The sequence below is a fragment of the Sphaeramia orbicularis genome, chromosome 18, assembly GCF_902148855.1.
Source record: "Sphaeramia orbicularis chromosome 18, fSphaOr1.1, whole genome shotgun sequence".
Lineage (NCBI taxonomy): Eukaryota > Metazoa > Chordata > Actinopteri > Kurtiformes > Apogonidae > Sphaeramia > Sphaeramia orbicularis.
Window position 1 is genome coordinate 32,722,068 of NC_043974.1, and position 20,952 is coordinate 32,743,019.

Genomic DNA, 20,952 nt, shown 5'->3' on the forward strand with positions numbered 1-20,952 from the left:
AATTAAATACAGGAAAATACCCGATTGTCACTAAAAGATGCAAAATATGGAGAATAACATTATGATTTATGGTGATAAATCACTTAAGAAAGGTTAAATATTGACAAAAATTCATTTGGTACATTTCACAAAAGTCACACTGGGTTTTCATGGGTTAAAGCTCCAAAATGTATGAAAAGTGAAGCTGGAGGAGGGCAGGCCGGTCAGTTTGACTGTGTTTTGTAACCCTGCACTTTCCTCACACTGGAAATTACTCATTGGCCCTTTAAGCCTCTCGAAGTGGGGGGTGGAATAGCACACCCCCAGGAGGAAGAGGAGGAGGAGGAGGAGGTTTTCACTCATTACAAGATTATTTTTGAAACTGTTGATGCTCACGGGCATGTTACTAGTAATGTGGAAACACATATTTGCAAACAAATGAATGAAAATGTGCTGAAGGGGGATTTTTTTTTTTTTTGCTACATGAAAGATTAATGACAATCGATCAAGAATTAAAGAGATCATTTAATCTTAGTAAAACTAATAAAACTAAATATTTTGAGCACTGTAAAAGCTATTTATAATAGTCAGCTGCAGGACAATAATTATTTATTATGATCACATTTAAGCCTGTTTTATTAAATGTGGCCTCATACTAATATATAATAATAAGGCCCACAAATAGTTTCAAATGAGCGTCAAAAACTAACAGTTGTGGTTTTGTGCATGATAAAGTGACGTACATGACCAAAACAGACTTGATGTAATGAAATGACATATGCAGCTGCAGTAAACTGTGTTAAAATGACTTTGCTGAGCACTTTGGGGATGTGGAAAACAGAAAACAGACCGTGCGTAAATGCAAAGTGTGCATGGACAAATGTAACCAATAGGCGGTACTGTGCCATTCTTCATGAAACCCGCTCCATCTCCAGCCCTGAGGACAACCGCGTTATCTCTGCTTCGCTTTCCCCGAACTGACCTAAATACAGCATCTCTGCGGTCCCTCCAGGCAGGCGATCCGCCGCTCAGACTACAAGAAGAGCGGCTCCGGACGAGACGCGGTCTGCGAGTGAACCCCGTCCCTTCCTGCCTCCGGTTCCAAAGCCGGACGCGGCTTTAGTGTCTGGATTACAGCAACTCGAGCGCCGGCATGGAGAACACATTCCTGTCAGATTGTCTGGAATAAATTCACACTTTTAAACCTTGGATTTTGTGAAAGGAGGCGCACACAAACCCTCAGTATGCTCGACGACAAAGCGCCGAGGTCGAAGCTCGGTCCGTCACCGAGGGCTTCGTCCTTTTACATCGAGAATTTACTGGGAAGTCCGGACAGGGGGGCTTCAGCCGGGGAGCGGGACGGGACCCCGGGCTTCGGAGTGTGTCCACGGCGTCTGGGACACACGGACGAGCTGAAGACGCCACAGAGCGCACCGAGCGCGACCAAAACAAGTGAGTAAAACCTTGTGTGTTTGAACTGTTCATCTGGTTTAGTGTTTCCATCAAAACATTAAAAAAGAGCGGATCATGGAACTGGTTTGGCCTCTTACTATCGGGATAATAAGGATTAAATCTACCCCCTACTGTCTTTATCTGTAATCTGAACAACAACAAACGCTTTACACTAATATTTTATTCAAAGGAGCTGCTCTAAATTCGGATAGCATTTGGAAAGTGCAGAGATTTTGCGCATAGAAGTGTGGAATTGCCGCCCGGGTCAGAATTAGGTTACAGCAGTGTTTACATTTGTAGGACTCACAAAAAATGTCACTTCGATGACTCAACATCATGCCTCGAGTGCATATGACACATGAGCTGAGCCGTTTCACCGCGTAAAGCCCGTGCGTAAAACACGCCAACGTTTTTGTTTTTCCCCCTCATTATTTGGCATCGACACAACAATCTCAGTCATGTTGCTTCCCTCAGGAGCTGATGCGTATTCAGGACGCACTGAACCATCACAGTTCAACTTTGGAGTCTCTTCATCTCCAGGTCCTCGCTATAAAAGCACCGTCTGGGATGAGCACGGGGAGCAGGACGCGCCGAGCAGAGCCTCTCCGGCCTTACCGGGGCAGGACAGCACCGGGGACGGGCAGACAGACGACGAAGAAGCACATTCCGCCTGTTTCTCCCGAGAGGACGGTGGCGACACAGGTGAAAACAGACGTCTGTCATTACGCATGCGTCCTGTTCCATCATCCAAAAAGAGAAACAGAAGACCGCTTTCAGGAACTTAAGAGTTGGTCATGTGGGTCATTTTAGTGACTAGACATTTTACATAAACACATTTAATGACATTTTCCAGTTAAAGTTCCCCTTTAGTCATAGGCCTTATATGATTCACAAGTAGCATATAAATAAATAAATAAATAAATAAATACTCAAGTTGTACTTTTGAACAAAATTATCCAAATATTGGCATAAAGCTATTTCATAATATAGTTGCAAATATGTATTTAATAATAAAACACAAATTAAGAGTTTTGGGAGAATCTATAGGCTGTAATTTGTTTTACAATATTATGAATTAAAAAACTAAATTAACTACATTTATGTTGTTGTCGTTACATGTGCTTGTTTGATATTTGTACAGTTGTATTTGTATATGTCAGACACTGTAGTCTTTTTGTGTAAACTTTTTGACAGTAAATTTGTAGATTTAGACAATGATTTTGAGCTGCATACACACTAAATATATAACTGTACTTTTTAATGTTATTGAATTGGTTTATTTACCGTGGACACTGATAAATAGTTACTTTTCATTGTTAGTCTGAAGGCAAATCTTGGGCAATTACATTAGGAAAAAAACAGAACACGCACATCCACCTCATTTAACTCTGCTGTGTTATTCTATATCCGTATATTTTGTCTCCATCTCATACCGGTGTTTGGGGCTGATTCCAGATCTGCGTCCAGATTTACTGACTCCACCCTCTCTCTCCTCCCTCTCCTCCTCCCAGGTGACGTCAAACTGGCGCGAAAGAAGAAGACCCGGACAGTGTTCAGCCGGAGCCAGGTGTTCCAGCTGGAGTCCACCTTTGACGTTAAACGGTACCTGAGCAGCTCGGAGCGCGCGGGGCTGGCGGCTTCCCTGCGCCTCACCGAGACCCAGGTCAAGATCTGGTTCCAGAACCGCAGGAACAAGTGGAAGCGGCAGGTGGCGGCCGACCTGGAGGCCAGCACCGCCGTGCCCTTCGCCCCCCAGAGGGTGGTCAGAGTTCCCGTGTTGTATCGTGAGAACACTGCGCCGGTGACGCTGCCCAGCCTGGCCCGGGTGTCGCCGCCGGTGCTCGGGTTCTCCAGCCCGGTCAACTACACACTGACGGGTCACTTCGGCCACCCGGTGCCGTTCATCCCGCCACAGATGACCGGACTGGTGTGAGACGACGCGGACACTTTGGACTCGAATGAATCCGAGTTTTAGCAGATATTTTCTGTTTGTGCACCAGATTGAATAACTTTTCTAAACTGCACTCAGTCCTTCCATTGGTATTTGATCAGACTTATGGATGATTCTATGCACTGTCCGGTCAACACATGACCTGAGCATTTATTAAAAAGACTTTGTGAGGTTTGTGTGTCTTCATGTGAGCATGGGTTAGTTGTAGCTGCATACTTTGACTTTTTATTTAAAAGAATTTAATACACACTTTTGTACACTGATATGTCCACATGTGAATAAAATACATATACAAAAGTTAGTGTTGTGTTGTTTCTCAGGACATGCTGTGTGTGTTTGGTGCGTTCACGGTCCTCCTGCAGATTTAACTAGACGGATTCATGGCTGATCCAGAAGTTCAATAAAAGATAAATCCCAGGAGTCACGAGAAAGGAAAAGCCCAAAGAAGTGAATGTAGGAAACTTCTGCAGACCTGTCAGTTCAGGCCCATAAATCACCGAGGTGCATGATGGAACTGTGGCACTTCAGAAATAACCCAGACAGTCTGTGACTCAAAGGAGTGTCTTGGATTTCCTTGGTCCAGTGAACAGAGCAGGCATGAACTTTGATGACAGGAACGTGTTTAAAGCCGCAATATGGCAGCCAGACGTAAAGTGTGCATCCCGCCCTCATCTGCCCCACAGCCCCACCAATCAAAAGCCGCTAAACCGCCGTCTTCCGGGTCGTTGAAGAACGGCGCACTGGCTCCTCCGTCAGCTAGTCGCAGCCGAGCAGCAATGGTGCTCGGAGCGTCCGCACTCAGACTTTTGGGAATCTCGGAGGAGCAAATGAAATGCCGGGGAATATGAGTAAAGAGGATGGGCCTGGTCGGAGCGCGTCCCTGACGTTCACCATCGACAACATCCTCAACCTGAAGCAGCGGGACGGACCCAGGGCGCAGCCGGACTCTGGATGGAAAAATGAGTTTCAAGTGCGCTTTGAGGAGATGTGGGACGTCCGGAGGAGGCATGACAGCTGCCCGGAGGACGCAGGTAACCGGGGACCGACGCACCTTTACGGGACATGACAGTTTATAGTTGTTTAACTAAAGGCGCACCACAGGAGGGTTGGGTTTCAGGCAGTCACATCTCAGCATTTGCACTCTTTCCATGCGTATTTGCAGAAAAGTAACCGCAATGTGTCCGCTTGACTTGAACGCACCACCAAAGCCCGTTTTGTCGCTTCATTCCACAGCGCACGCGAAGCACCGCGGGGAGAGCGCGGCGCCACCGACCACCGGCTCCAGCCCCGGGACGCACGGCGCGCACGGCACCGAGGACGAAAAGGACGACAAGCGGCAGAAACACGCGCAGACCCACGCGGAAACCAAAGCTCTGGTGAAGAAGAAGACCCGCACCATCTTCTCCAAGAGGCAGATCTTCCAGCTGGAGGCCACCTTCGACATGAAGCGGTACCTGAGCAGCTCGGAGCGGGCCTGCCTGGCCAGCTCCCTGCAGCTCACAGAGACCCAGGTCAAGATCTGGTTCCAGAACCGGCGCAATAAGCTCAAGAGGCAGCTGTCCACGGACATGGAGGGGCCGCTGGCCAACGAACACTTCACGGACGCGGGGAAAAACGTGCAATTCCAGACTTTTTACAAAGACAGCAGCCTGATGGGCGGATGTTTGTTACCGATGCCGTTCCCGGTCCTGTACCCGACGGCGAACGCGGCGCCTTACATTTACTTCTCCAACACTGGCAAATACCTGGGCCTGTTCGACACGGACTGAGGATTCCTCTGCGTGGACGGGCGGCGACAACGCGTGGAAGTGGGATGAACTTTTCGTCTTATTTTGGCTTTAGGCCGGACACTTTCCTTTTTTTTAATGCATTAAATACATTCAACTGATCATATCAACAAACCAAGACATGCATGTGCCACTTTTATACCTCCCTAAATCTTTTTATTATTATTATTATTATTATTATTATTATTATTATTATTATTATTATTATTTTCTTCAGAGAAAGCATGAATTCCAGATTTTCCAGCCGTTTTAATATCTTTTGAATGAATGTCCGCTGATGCTGCATTGACTTTCTATTTTCTTTTCTTTGGACTAATCCTTCATGTGTATTTATGGCCTTATTGATGTTCATTCAAACACGTCTATCATGTTTTTTTTTTTAATTTCATATGACAGACTGTTAAACTGTGAATACAGTTTGTATATTATGACAATGATAATGATGATGAATTTTGCAATAAAATGTGATATTCGCAGATTCTGAGTGCGTGGATTTAACGGAATCACGGCGCAAGGATTCAACACAACGAACTTTAGGAAGTTTATTTTTAATCTTTTTTTGGTCCTATGTTTTATGTCTTTGGGCCAGGTAGTTTCTTTAAAGTGTGGAAAACTGCTGCAGATGAAGGAGCTGATGTGTAAAGTCTGCAGGTTTTGTTTTATTTTTTCCTTTAAAAAAAAAACAAAAACCTGCAGATTCGGTGTTTGTTTCATTAGAAGTAGAAAAAAAGAGTAGTTTATAAAATTAGAGGGAAAAAACATGCGTTTTTTTAAGAGTCACTTACAGTAACAGTTTGCATATTTATTTATTCATAAAGCTGTTTATTTAATTATTTACTTGCCTGCACCACTAGATGCTGTAAATCCACTTTAGCCACTAAAATCAGTTTTTGTTTTTTTTCTTTAACTTTTTTTTTACTCTCCCTTTTCACAAGTTGTAACAGAAACTTTAGGCCTGTAAGTTAATGTTGGTACTGTTTTAATAATGTGATTTAGGATTTTTTAATTTTATTTGCTGTGACAGAAAGTTTAATAAAAGGTCAAAAACCTAAACTAAGAAAAATATAATAGAAATAATCACTATTATCTAATATAAATAACCAAATTGTACCTACTTATTTTAAGTTTATGTATTAAAAAAAGTAGACTAATAAGACAAAAATAAAGTTAAGAATAAGTGTATTTTCTGTGCTATTAAATCTAAATGTACTAGTATTTATAATTTGTTGCATTTTCTTCTTAAAACTTTGGTTCAGATGTGATTCAACGGAATCTATAAAGACATCAAAGCAAAAAGGAACATTTTGTAAATACAATAATAATTTAAAAGTGAAAAATAGCCAAAATTCCTGGAAATGTACAAATAGTTACTGAAATAAAAGTGTAAATGGTGGTTTAATGGGCTTCTTAAATGATGCAAATAAATACAAATGTGAAGTTAAATTCTCCATCTATGAATAAAACACAACTTTATGCAGTTTATTTTAAATGTGATGAAGATAGAAATAAAACAGTAGTGCAAGGGATTGATGTGACGTTAATTGTTCTAAACATAAAGACAATGGAAAGAAAAAGCAGTTTAATATGACACAAAGTTACTATAACAGCCCAGTATTTAAAACAAAAGGAATTAAATCAGTATTTCTGGCCTGTGTCATATAACACAGGGGGAAAATGCACAGAAAAATCTGTTTTACTAAAGAAAAACATGCAGGTTGGTGTTAAATTGAAGCCGATTACAGGTAAATATCTGAAAACACTGTCTAAAGATGCAAACAGACATCAGATAAACATATCTACACTCTAGTGCAGGTTTTCTTATTGTTTTGCAGCATTTTTTAAAGATAATTCAGACAGAACTATATTAAAACTCTGTATCCAGTCTGCGTTCTGGGTCCAGACCTAGGATCCATGTGGGATGTGATTTATTTTATTATATTTCAAATAAAAAAGCAGAACTACTCTAAATCCTGTTCATTTCAAACTAAACTGAAAGACACAACTGATAAAACATGTTATTTATGTTAATTGGAGCTCAGAATGTTTTATTTTCTTTACTTAAAACCTCCATATAATGTTTTTTTCTTATCTTTCCTCAATTTTTTCTTTTTTTTTTTTGGTCTTATCTTCTTACTTGAAGTCTTTTTGTCAAGTCTTAGTTCCCTCATGGTTATTTATGTATTGATTTTTTTAATTTTCTATTGTATTAAAAGTCACTATGATGTGTTGTTATTCCTTAAACTAAGGCCTGGGTCAGTTAGAACCAAAACACACAGAACTGCTGCGATATGTGGATTTATTTCCATGATTGTACTCGTGGAATTGAACTCTGTACAGATTTTTTGCTCAAAAAACACCAAAGTAGTACAATGAATTGCCACAGTATCCCCAATTAACCCTTATACCATCAAAATAAAACAATAAATGTACAATCTACAATCCAAACATTACCTACACTAAAACATATGAACGTTTGATGCTTCCAATGAAAAAAATCTCTATTTTTGAGCATTCATCGCACCTTTTACATTGTTTTTATCTGATTTTAATTCATCAGTGGCTCTAAACATCACCTCTGTACTATTATAATGTGCAAAATTAATTATGTAACAATTAGTAAAACAGCTTCTCGACCCATTTTAGGTTTTGTTCTTTACCAAAACATTTCCATTTCATGTTAATTTATACTTTTATTTCATTACATTCCAGATGGGAACTATTTTAATCTATTATATCTAACACTTATAAGTACATAGAACTTATATTTATTATTTTATTACTTTTATTCTATAAAATAGACTTCACATTAACAAACTACACCTTTAAAATGCTCTCGTGTGTATTTAATAGTGTATAGTTTTACTGAAAAACACTGTGGGATTTCTACTTGTAGTGAAGCGTAAGGGAGATCAAGCATTTTCCATCATTTTAGCCCAAGATGGGAGGAAGTTTGCAGGTCTAAATAAAAATATGTATATAATTTCTCCCTCTTCAGCTAATTTTGGACCATTATTCTTCACACGTGTGCATACAAGTCTGGAAAAACTAGAGTAGATAAATTACAGCCAAAAAAGTGAAATTAAGTGAAAAGTCATGTAGTTTTGTTGCTCTCTGAGTTGATTTTACATTAATTTGCCTTGGGCGGTGTCCAAAATGAAAGGGAATGGGTGTGGAAAAGCCTGAACCTCTGTCTAATTCCTGCAACTTTATTTATTTATTTTTGCTTGAATTGGTTTGTTCATATCAGAAAGAAAAATAGATGCTGAGATGCCTCGAGGTATAAATGTTTGTGAAACTCTGCATTATGGCGAAAAAAAAAAAAAAGTGAAAGATCAGATTTTGCTGCAGAATAATAACGTGAACATATGAGTTATAAACTGCTGCACGACTGAACCTGAGGCCAAACGCTCACTCCGAAAGGCGGAGATTAACCCATAAAGACCCAAACATCCACTGGCAACCAAAACCATCTACTGACCTAAAATGTAAAGTCTAATCCTATCAATCCATGTAAATAATTGGTGTAAAATGCAGTTTGTTGTCATTTCATGGTCATCAGATATGACCCATTTGGACATTCAGAGGCTCCGTAGTTAACATGGAAACTGAACAAAATTGACAAAACACAAATAATAAGTAAAACTGAAGTAAAACGAGTTAGAAAATTCACAAAATAAGAAATAAAATGGAGAAAATAAGCCAGAAAATGATCAAAAACAGCCAAGGTAATGACTAAAATGAACTAAATTAATAAAAAAAATTAACAAAATATAAGCAACAAGAGGAAAATAAGCCATAAAGTGAACGAAACTGAAAAAACACAAAGTAAAATCGATAAAAATGAAGAAAAACGAGTAAGAAATTTCACAAAATAATAAATAATATAGAGAAAATAAGCAAGAAAATTAACAAAAACATCCAAGGTAATCACTAAAATGTACAAAATGAATAAAAAATTCACACAATCAATGAGCAAAAACAACAAATTAAGCCACAAACTGAACAAAATTGAAAAAAACACAAATAAGTAAAATTGAGAAAAATGAAGAAAAACAAGTAAGAAAATTCACAAAATAATAAACAATATAGAGAAAATGAGATGGAAAATGAACAAAAACATCCAAGGTAATCACCTCAATGAAAAAAACTAATTAAAATATCAACAAAAACAATAAGCAACAAGAAAAAAATAAGCCACAAACTGAATGAAACTGAAAAAACACAAATAAGTAAAACTGATAAAAATGAAGAAAAGCTAGTAAGAAATTAAAAAAATAAATAAATGAATATGGAGAAAACAAGCTGAAAAATGAACAAAAACATCCAAGGTAATCACTAAAGTTAATCAAATTAATAAAAAATTTACAAAAACAACAAGCAACAAGAACAAAACAAGCCACAAACTGAACGAAAAATATGAAGAAACATGAATAAATCCATGTTTTGAATGTGGAAACACCGTCATCTATTGATTCACCAGTAAAACCCATGGAGTTGGATCAATGACAGTGGATTATTGATATATTTTGCTGAAAGAAGTTACTTTTTCTTCAGTTTTCTCTGTTGTGATAGAATAACCTTCAATTTTTATCAGCTTTTATGAACATCTACATGATGAGTGAATTAAATATCACTGACAAAACACAAAATACAGAGGAAAATATTCTAAAAAATAGTGATTAATTGCTTGTGAAAGGTTATATAGAGAGAAAAGTTGCCACAAAAGAAGCCCTGGGTCTTTATGGGTTAAAAGGTGGCGTTGGTGGAACTATCCAGTCAATGTGCATCTTCAACTTTGGCAAAAACAAAAAGTAAACAACACTTTCTTCTCTCCTAACCCCCCTATCTGAGTAACGCACCTCTGCAGAAATAAGACAAATGAATGTTTAGGCGGACTTGCATCAGTGCTTCTGGAGAGGTTTTTCCTGCAGCGCCGGCGAGCTGCACTTCCACGCCGTTTCCGGGTCACTTCCCCCTTCAGCGCTGGAGCCTCTCACTGCTTTCTCCCTGTCACAGCCGTTCAAGGCCCCGTCGCTGTTAACCCGTTCACTCAACCACTGCGTCTGCCTCAGAATCACTTGTTTTCTCTTCTAGATTCCTGTCGACCTCAGTGAGTCGTACTGTATCTCATTAGAACTAAGACGACGCTGTACGTTTTACACGAGTTACTTGAAGTTTACTGCATCTAAAATGTCAAAAAAAAAAATAAGGGGGAAAGAAAATAATAAGCTCCTACAGCTATTTAAAGACGCAAAAAGAAACAATGTATACAGCTTAAACTTCATTAGATTAAACTCTAAACTAAACTAAACTCTAGTTTTGAGGTGACTTCCAAATGAATTCCTAATTTAGTTTCATTTATTATAATATCCTCCACATTTTGCGTTTTTCAGTATAAATCATGTATTTTTCTACATTTAAATCACTGATCATGTGGATGTTGATAAAAGCTCAGAGTAAACTCAAAAGTTATTTCATCAAAACAGAGAAAACCTCAGAAACTGTCTTTTTTTTTTTTTAACTAAATACTTTATTAATCTCCATTCACTGTCATTGATCCAACTCCATGGGTTTTACTGGTGAATCAATGTAGAAGATGATGGTGTTTCCATGTTCATTATATTGGTTATTAATGTTTCTTCAATTTGGTTCAGTTTGTAGCTTATTTTGTTCATGTCGCTTATATTTTGTTAAATTTTTGAAATTAATCTTGTTCATTTTAGGGATTTCCTTGGCCATTTTTGTTCATGTTTTTGCTCATTTTCGCCATGTTATTTATTATTTTGTGAATTTTCTTATGTGTTTTTCTCCATTTTTACCTATTATTAGTGTTTTGTCAATTTTGTTCAGTTTCTGGCTTATTTTCCTCTTGTTGCTTAAATTTTGTTTACTTTTTTAAATTAATTTTGTTCATTTTAGTGATTACCTTGGCTGTTTTTGTTAATTTTCTTGCTTATTTTCTCTATGTTACTTATTATTTTGTGAATTTTCTTACTCGTTTTTCTTTATTTTTATCAATTTTACCTATTATTTGTGTTTTGTCAATTTTGTTCGGTTTCCATGTTCACTACAGAGCCTCTGAGCATCCAAATGGGTCATATCTGATGACCATGAAAAGATGAAAAACAGCATTTTACACTAATTTTTTTACATGTATTGATAGGATTAATGGATCAACAGGTATTAAACATTTTATATTAGTAGATGATTTTGGTTCTGTTTATATCTTAAATGATTAAATTTCATGTATTTACAAAAGTGTACATTATATAACGTGTGTGCAGTTTTAGCTTTTTTTAATTCATGCTAATCACCTTCTAAATGTTAATTACACTTAATATTTGAAGGTACAAATACAATAAGTAAAAAAAATAACCTGAAATCTAATGTTTCTTCTGGGAATCACTTAAGTATGAAGTATTTTCATGTTATACTCAGTGGTATTAGAGAATTTGGATCCTTTATTTACACCACACTACAGACATATTTCACAACTAGTATAGAGGTATTCTGCATTAAAACAGTATGAGAAGTAAAACTGAGATACTGTCATGATGTTTTGACTGATTTTACTGCTGTACATGTTTAAGACTGAGGTCATTTCTTGGTATTTTATGAGAATAACAAATCTGAAAAAGGCCATTTTCATCTCTGGGACGATGCATTTTCAAGCAAATCCATTAGCTTTTTAACCCTTTAAAACCATTTGTATCATATTTGCTACGCCAGGTCCTGAGACCTTTACCTTATCAAAAAGATCAATACTTTCCTTAAAAACTTGTTGTATATGACGTGATACATGTTTTCTGTCCCCTGGAAGATTGTCATCCCTCTACAGCCAGTAGAAAGGCTGCTTTTTTGCCTTTTCAATATGGCCGCTAATGTTAAATCATCCAACACACATTTTGTAGGAAAGTCCTTGGTCATTTTCAAAAAGTTACATTAAGCAAAATATTTAAAATGGAAAATTATTGAAAAAATATTGAAATTATGCTGAAATTCAAGGGAAATAAAAAGGCAGTAAAAAATGTTGATGGAAAAAAAAAAAGAAAACCTACCTGAAATGTTCTATAATTTCAAAATATTACCAGTAAAGTTGACGTGGTGAGCAAAAAGTTCCCAAAAACACCCAATGTATCAAATATGATACAAAAAATATATCATAAATAAAATTATATCACAAAATGTTTTGTTTGGAATATGTTAAAAGGGCACATAAGCATTCAAATTATTAAAAAATAGAATATTGTGACTAGTTTTTAATGGGTCAAATTAACAGGGTTAAAGAGTTTTATCTTAAGAAGAATTGTAATTTATCACAAACATAAACACATAAGGAGAAGCTTTTTTTTAAATTTATAAATATGACTGGATATATAGGTTTTTTTTTTACATTTGCATTTTTTCATATCTTTTTTCTAAGATAGTGCTTTTTTATATATACATGGTTCCTGTTAAACAAAATAAAGTAATACTAAAGCTGTCAGACAAAGTAAAGTACAAGTACCTCAAGTATTAATGCATATTCAGTATGTATAAAATACCTCTGAAAACACACTTCATGGAGCGAATGAGACGGAGCAATGAGAAAATGTCCTTTTAAACATGAAGTAACGGAGGAAACAGTGGAGAAGAAGGAGAAAGTACCAGAAGTACCAGGAGTTCCAAATACTCCATTTGTACTGAATTGCTGCACTGAATTATATCCAGTTACTGTTGATATTACATGATAATATGACATAGATATTAAAATACACTGTTTTGTCATTTTCAAAGTCAAGAAATCGACCCCTGCCAAGCAACAAATGTAGACAATTTTAGTTTTTTTGTGATAAATAAATGGGCTCAGTGGTCAGATCAGTTTAAAATCAATATATTCTGACAAACATATGACTATCAGGTACTTTCTACAGTGATTTTACTGTTATCTATAATCTAATTGTGGATCCACTAGAAAGAATATTAGCATGAAAAGTCCGTGTTTATAAGTTTGTTTGTTTTTTTCACATTGTGCACTAATCTCTGTGCATATTCGTGAAGAATCCAAATGTATTTAATGACAGATGTAATGGCTGCAGTGGATGTCATCACCAGGTTTTGTTTTATACTCATTTATTATTTAGATTTAGTTGCAGAATCCTGATGTTTTGCTCTGATGCTAATATGTTGATTTGACTTGAATGTGGGAACTTTTTTTGGTGAAATTCATAGAAGACGCCGGTAGTTTGGACAGAAGACACTGCGTCCAATAAAACAAGACATCTTTTTATTGAGATTTAATATTATGAAATGAATTTATTTGGTGTTTGTGGAATTGTGTGTTATGTAGTTATTCATTTGTCTTGTAGCTCCATATGGGAACCAGAAAATGCTCTAAATATTTAATCAGTCTTGTATTTCCAGGTTTTTGTACAAAAATCCAAAATTATTTGATTTCACATCCTTTGTATTGAAACTTCAGAAGCATACTAGAGCTCCAGATACCACCTTAAAATCAAGGAAAACTCTTGCATATAATACAGAATACATTGGATAAAAATAACTACATGAGTTCGCATATTAACAGCTTGAAGTAATCCATTGTTGGATGATGAGCGATGACATATTTTGGATTGTAAGAAATGGATTTGGACAGTAAATTTTCATAGTTTCCTTCTGCTGAGTGAAAGCCAAAGAGATCTTTTCAGATTATGCAATTCTACTTGGATTTTTAAAGGAAACCAGTGGAACATTTAAGTTTATATTTTTTCAAAGTGCTGAGATTTAATCCAGCCAAGAATTGCAGACTCTACAATGTCTGTTTAACCCTTGAACACCTAGAAATATTTTTTTATGATAACTTCCAAATGATTTATCACCATTGACTATAATATTACCATCTGTATTTTGCCTTTTTCAGTTAAAATTTGGTATTTATTTTCTATATTTCATTTACTAATCATGTAGATGTTCATAAAAGTTGAATCAAAACAGAGGAAACTGAAGAAAGCATCAGTTTTTCAGCACAATATATTATTAACAGAATATAAAAATAAGTGTGTCCATCCACTGTCATTGATCCAACTCTATGGGTTTTACTGGTGAATCAATGTTGTAGAAGATGACAGTGTTTCCATGGTAACTACAGAGCTTCTGAATGTCCAAATGGGTCATATCTGATGACAATGAAAAGACGACAAACTGCATTTTACACCAATTATTTCCATGCATTGATAGGATTAATGGTTGAAAAGTCAGTAGATGGTTCTGGTCATCGGTGGCTGTTTAGCTCTGTGAGGGTTGTCAGTGGTGTAATATTTATTATAAATAAAGGTTAACATTGAAATGTAAGTTTGAAACCATTTCAATAAATCTGTTAATATTTCAGTGATTTTCCTTTCATGGTTATAATTAAGACACGTGCATTAATTACTCGTTCCGATTGCAGCAGTGATGGTGGAGGTTTGCTGGAGAATCGATATAAATGTCCTCAGTAGAGCGGCATGGGCCCGGTTTGTGCTGAAGTGTCCGCCTGGCGTGTCTCGGAGTGGATCTGAGACGGGGGTGAGGCCGGGTGGGGTTTACAGTCGCCAGACTTCCTGACTCTCCCGCTGTCGGACACTTGTGAACGCAGCGTTGGCTCTTTGTGTCTCAGCACTCTGCTCTGCAACCGCAAGGTTCAAATGACCCCACCGGCTGCCTGCAGTCTGCCCTCGGCCTCCTGCGCCGCCGCCCCCACCCCCGCCAAACCCCAGCCTGCCCTGTCAGAGGCGAAGAAAAATCCATTAAAATCTCAACCTGATCAAAAAGACGCCCCAAGCCAAGACACCATGTGCACTCATTTAGAGCTATCGATGACTGGCGAGAATCGCAGGGTAGTTTAATACATGCGATTGACTTACTGCCAAAAGGACTGTTTTTCTGCAAAGAAATAGAGCTGCAAGTTTGCCAGAGTTATTCTGAGCTGATGTGCACCTCAAGGCCGGGCAGAGCTGTCAGCACGTCTCTGCTGTTTGACCATCAGTAATCCACACAGCACATGGTTCCCATTCGCCCTTAAATGTATGAATGCAGAGCACTGTTGTTTGAAATCATTGATGCTGAATTGCAAGTGATAATGTGGTCCCTCTGAATGATTGTGGTGGGAGTTTCTTGAATGCCACTCGCATGCAAATATGGAGATGGGACCCGGTTTCTGAGGCATCGTTTTTCCAGCGCTGTCCCGTTTTTGAGCTTAAACAGGCCTGTGAAGTTTGGGGAAGTCACTTTAAATCACACTGGAACAAAAGTAAACAGGAACTAATGTTTATAGGGCGCACATGAACTGGCCCGAGCACCACCTCACTCCGACCCACAACATCCTCTGAGGGAGCCTTTTCCAAACATATTCAGTTCAACAACCAAGAGAGGAATATGGAGTCTTTACAGAGCACAAATGCACCAGAATACAGTATGTTTGACTGAGTTTTACAGATATTTTCAACTCATAAATGAGTCACAGCTAAAACTGAGTAATGTTATCAAGATGCTACTCACCAGCAACATCTAATGCTAACATATACAAACAAACACAAACAGCTCAGGAAACATATTTGATATGTTTTGATACTGAGAATCTGTCCAAATTATTCAGTTTTAAGTCTTATTCCAACCACAGTGCAGCTGTTTTTGCTCAACTTTTTTTCAACTTTTAGAACAGGACCACGCTCATCAATGTCACTTCTATCTAACCAACCAATACATATCAAGAAGAGGCGGGACTTAAGATGTCAACACTGTCAACAATAATGGAGGAGAAACGTTTTGATCAAATTTATGGTTAACATGATCTGATGAAATAACTGAATCTCCTTAACATCCATTATTGAATCGAATATTTCCAACTTAGTCACATGACCTCACTACTCTGTGTTAAAGGAACTAGTTGACTTAGGATGTCAGTACATTTTAACCAACACTGTCCAGTATGAGCTTGTTCTCTAAATGATACAATGAGCGTGGGCTTTTATTGTACTGCCTTTGTTATTATTATTTTTCCAGAAAAAAAAAAAAATTTAAGTGCCATCACTGTAATTATGGTTATGGATATTTTACATTGTGCAAAAATTATGTATATTTTTAAGCCACTCCCAATTTAAGATGGATGACAAAAGTCTAGTGCTAAAACGCTGCATGACTTGAAATAAAATATCTTCACTATATCAGTCCTTAAATCTGAATCTCCCAAATTTCGACTGAAATGTCATTGTGCTGTCCTACTGCATGCATCTTTTGCCAGCAAACAAACAAAAAAGTGTCTGATCTTTATTGGTGATTGACAGTAAATCTCCAAAACTAGGCTCTAAAGTCATTAACTCTCATTCATTTTCATTTGGAGATCATTACAGTGTCAGCACTAACCAATCACACCTTTAAGTCCACCACTGTAGAAAACAGAAAACCACCTTCTTCACTTGCAATTAGAAAAATTAACTGTTGCTATGGTCTTGCATTTTAATCTGCCACATGGAGACCCAATAAAAGCAGTTTCATTTGGTTGATAAATCTAGGGGTAAACTCGCACAGACAGCCTTGTCAAAGTCTCAGATGAACTAAGATAGCCTTAAATTTGACGAGGACCATAGAAATAATGAACACTTCATAAACACCACGCCTACACCATCAATTATATGTATTTCCAAGTAGAAATAGACAACACAGACCAGTGGAGGAGGCTATGGTGAGGGCCAGGTTCCAGTCCTGTTTGTGTTTGCATTTTCTATTTTGTCTCTTATTTTATCGTTTTCCCTGAACCAAGAAGCTTTATGCTAAAATGCAACCAAACCCTAACTTTACGTTGCCAAGACATTTTGTAACACCCCAATCAAGCATCAATACATGACAAGTTGCAAATAAGAATGTGTCATAGCAGATGTGAGACTATCCCTGAACTAAAGGAAAACAATATCTCACAGTGCAAAATTATCATTGCCGCAAAGAGAAGAAAATATGTGAAATTGTCTTTTAACATAAGGGTTAGAACAGTCAACAAAGAATCTACCAGAATGAATGGACGGACAGGCAGAAAAATAGACAATAAAAGAAAAACATATGCTATGAATCAAGTCCTTGACCCTGGATTTGACTCATGTTTCTATCATCGAGTGTTTGAAGTTACTTGTGGTGGATTTATTCACAATGTCAGTCCTGTCAGTTCTATTATCATTATGAAGGGACGTCAAAATAATTCAAAATACGCTCTAAGCTCCAGATCATCATGCAGATCAGCATGAAATTGCAATTTTTTTTGTAAAATTAAGGCTGCAATGTGGGGGTATGAATGAATGAATGAATGAATGAATGTGTTCATTGTCATTGTACATTAATAACAAAATTTAGAAAGCTATCCTAGCTTTGTCAAACATGTTAGTGACAGCAATTTAACATGGGAGTGAAGGAGAGGGGTGACATGGGCTTAAGAAATTTAAGGACTTATAAAAAAAAAAAAGAAAAAGCAAAACAGCAAAAAAAAAAAAAAAAAAAGACAGCAATGACAAAGTTGCAAGGTAATTTTTTGACAAGGGTTTACTCTAACTTTTGTTGCTATTTAGAAGCCAGTGGAACAAACGACCTCAGAGAAGAAGTTTTTTGAAGAATGGCAGTTTTTAGGCGAGCATTTTACCTTGAAAGGCAAATTGCGAACTTCCTGTTGGAGTTAGCTCATGGTTGTTAGCGAATGATTTGTCGGGCTCAACGGGAAAAAATGTCAGCGTTCATTTCATACCTCTGTGACATTTCTACTGGCTGCTAGGGCTGTTTGCGTGTACCTAGGTGGTGGTAGAGAGCACATTTTGGTACCTAAGGGGTTAATTTTTTTATATCGCATCAAATTTTTTGCCAGATGTGACATGTGTACAAAATTTGGTAAGTTTCTGAGCATGTTGAGGGGGTCAAATTCCAGTTTAAAGTGGTGAGCGGAAGAATAATAATAAAAAAATGAATGAAATACGATAGTGAGTGAGTGGAGAGGGCCTCTCCCTGTGGGTTCGGTCCCTAAAAACAAGACTAAGGCAAAAGTATGAGTAAAGATCTAAAATATTCTCCAAACTAAAGCCTTCATCCTCTAATCGGTGATCAAAGTCAGTCTAAAACTGTCCAAACTACTTAGTGCTGTGACTGTATTTGTGCATTTAGCTAGAAGGATCCTCCTCCTGTCTTCATCTCGGAGGACGTTGACATGTTGTCATATCTCATTTCACCGCCTTAACGCAGAGTGACAACTTTGACTGAGATTTCCATATCAATCATCTTCTGCTGCCCTTGTTCGTAACTAGACCTGAACGTCTGAATTGTTGTTTAATAGCCTCGATAATGAGCTATTAATCTATGTTCACACTAGTTGGCAGGGCACAATGGAAAAAAAGAGCTTGTTTTGCCGTGAGCTTTGTGTGTCCATTCTCTGGATTTATAATTACACCCAATTACTGTTAGAGACGCCTGGAGAAAGGCTGTGTTTGACGCAGCAGAGGCCGACAAACTGACGACTCACAGTAATTTCACATCAACTGAGCTTGAAACGTTTGAACTTAATGAATCACTTGCAGTGCAATCACTAAAAAACATTGTGTTTCTTCTTTTATCTACTGCAGTCTGCCTTTTATTCACTGATGCTCACTTTATTTTGTATTTTTTTATTATCTATCTGATTGTACATCATTTTATCCACCTGTAGTTTTTAATATTTGCTGAAACATGACATATTTTGATTGTTTTCAAGTTTTCAATTACTGTTCATATAAGGAAAGAAAAGTAAGTCCAAATTGTTACAAAATGCCATAAAACATTAAATCTGCAAAGCTATCAATGATTGACACCTTTAACCTTCAAATACAGTATCTGTCTGAGTCCAATTTGGGAATATAGTATGCTTTAACCCTTTATTGGGCAAGTGACTATTTTTGGTAATTTCCACATACAAGACAGTGACAGCAACAGTTACTTGCTATAAATAATAAATTTAGTTTGTTTCTTTAAAATAATATATAACAGGAAAATAGTTAACAGTTGTTAAATTCAATATAATTACATATAAATGTCTTTCAAAATAAAAGGAAGTTCAATATATTTAGAATAACATCTTTATATTCATCTCACTATAATTAAATTATTGGATTAAAAGAAAAAAGTTAGAAAAACACACATTGAAGTAAATTATAGATACCTGAATTTGTCATTATTTGCACCAAAATATACATAAAAAACAGTATTAGATAAGCTGTACATTTTTTTTTTTTAAATTACCTTAAGATGCCAACTTTAGTTATGAGTTTATTCTCCTCCAGTCTTATTTTTCTTTGATATTTGGGACATTTTATTAGATTACATTGACTAAACTCTGATTGTGTATATCCTGCTTTAATTCAGTTAGTCAGCGGTAATAATTAAAACAGATAAAACAAATTAATTCTCAAAATGTAATCTAATAGCCATGTCTGCAGAGTGGGATGACGTGTGGTTACATTAACACCTTTATGCTTATAATATATATATATATATATCTTATTTACAGTAACATTATTGATGTGCAGATGCTTCCACAACAGCTAAAAAGTAAAAGTCAGAAAACAAACATGATTGAGATTTGCCTGAAAATGAGAATTTGTGCAACCTTTGACTTACTTTATCATCCAAGTTTTAAAGTATCAGGACCAACACCCAACACATGAGCCTGATTCCAACCAATTACACTGTTTATGTTGTGGAACGAACAACTGATCCTCCAGGAAATCCTGAAATATCCCCGTTTCAGCACAAAGGGCCTGTCTTTGATTGATTCGTCACTTAAAGCAATTTTCACCATTGTTGTCACATGATCCCATAGCGAGGTTGGATTTCAGGCCTAGTGTTCAAATATGGTTTTGCTTATGCATCGGAGCCAATCTGCTGGTTTCAGCAAACAATGAAACGGAGGAAAAAAGACTCAGTGGTCAGAGAATATAAATGTTGGAATCTGGTTGGATCAAAAACGTGCATTTATAATTCACACTTGTCAGCGAACTAAAAGGAAAATGGTATGTTTTTACAAACTATGCTCAGCAAGAGGTGGAGAACTGAGGCCATCCTCCTGGATTATGGTGGTTATTTACAGACACACCTCTGTCTCCACTTCTAAAGCCCTGGATTCAGTTCATCATCCACCCTGAGATTAGATGAAGAGATTGGATGAGAATGTCACACTGAAGACATCGATGTCAAAATTATTCATAAAGCCCACAATGAGTTGATGTAGCCCTATTTAGAATGAACAGCCAGGTCCGTAAGTATGTGGACAGTGACAGAAATGTTAAAATTCTGCATCAGTTCACCACCACATTGGATCTGAAATAGAACAATCCAGATGTGATTGAAGTGTGGACTTTCAGCTTTGATTCAGGAGGGGTTTAACCCATAAAGACCCAGTGCTACTTTGGTAGCAGATTTTTTCCTCTAAATTTACCCCTTCTGAAGTGATTTATAACCATTTATTCTAATACTACCCTCTGTGCTTTGCACTGTTTCAGTGAAAATCATGTATTTTCCTATATTTAATTCACTGATCATGTAGATGTTCATAAAAGCTCAGATTAAAGTTGAGGGTTGCCGAATTGAAAAAGGAACTACTTTTCTTTATCAAATTTTCACTACTACTACCACTACTGCTACTACTACTACTACTACCCTGAAAAAGTAGTTATGTTACTGTAACGCATTACTTTGTAACTCGTTACACACAACACTGGTGGTGATGTATTAAGGAAAAACTACAAAAAGTGTATCACTGTCCAA

At 36.9% G+C, this 20,952-nt stretch overlaps 2 protein-coding genes across 2 annotated transcripts; both read left to right on the forward strand.

Moving 5' to 3' along the window:
* The first annotated feature begins 259 nt into the window (after positions 1 to 259).
* Positions 260 to 3,698, forward strand: LOC115438868 (homeobox protein HMX1-like). The gene is made up of 3 exons (XM_030162736.1): positions 260 to 1,431; positions 1,972 to 2,133; positions 2,943 to 3,698. Exons 1-3 carry the CDS (start codon positions 1,224 to 1,226, stop codon positions 3,362 to 3,364), a joined length of 792 nt encoding a protein of 263 aa, XP_030018596.1. The 5' UTR covers positions 260 to 1,223; the 3' UTR covers positions 3,365 to 3,698.
* Positions 3,699 to 4,096: 398 nt separating this feature from the next.
* Positions 4,097 to 5,645, forward strand: LOC115438869 (homeobox protein HMX2-like). Its single transcript, XM_030162737.1, has 2 exons — positions 4,097 to 4,413; positions 4,616 to 5,645. The coding sequence occupies exons 1-2, from the start codon at positions 4,215 to 4,217 to the stop codon at positions 5,149 to 5,151; spliced, it is 735 nt and encodes a 244-aa protein (XP_030018597.1). The 5' UTR covers positions 4,097 to 4,214; the 3' UTR covers positions 5,152 to 5,645.
* Positions 5,646 to 20,952: the final 15,307 nt, after the last annotated feature.

What these genes read in the sequence shown, in the direction of transcription:
- LOC115438868 (XM_030162736.1), top strand. Translation starts at nt 1,224, where the DNA reads ATGCTCGACGACAAAGCGCCGAGGTCGAAGCTCGGTCCGTCACCGAGG. An exon ending in ACCGAGCGCGACCAAAACAA is followed by an intron (nt 1,432 to 1,971) that starts GTGAGTAAAACC and finishes CTTCATCTCCAG; the next exon opens with GTCCTCGCTATAAAAGCACC. An exon ending in AGAGGACGGTGGCGACACAG is followed by an intron (nt 2,134 to 2,942) that starts GTGAAAACAGAC and finishes TCCTCCTCCCAG; the next exon opens with GTGACGTCAAACTGGCGCGA.
- LOC115438869 (XM_030162737.1), top strand. Translation starts at nt 4,215, where the DNA reads ATGCCGGGGAATATGAGTAAAGAGGATGGGCCTGGTCGGAGCGCGTCC. An exon ending in CAGCTGCCCGGAGGACGCAG is followed by an intron (nt 4,414 to 4,615) that starts GTAACCGGGGAC and finishes TTCATTCCACAG; the next exon opens with CGCACGCGAAGCACCGCGGG.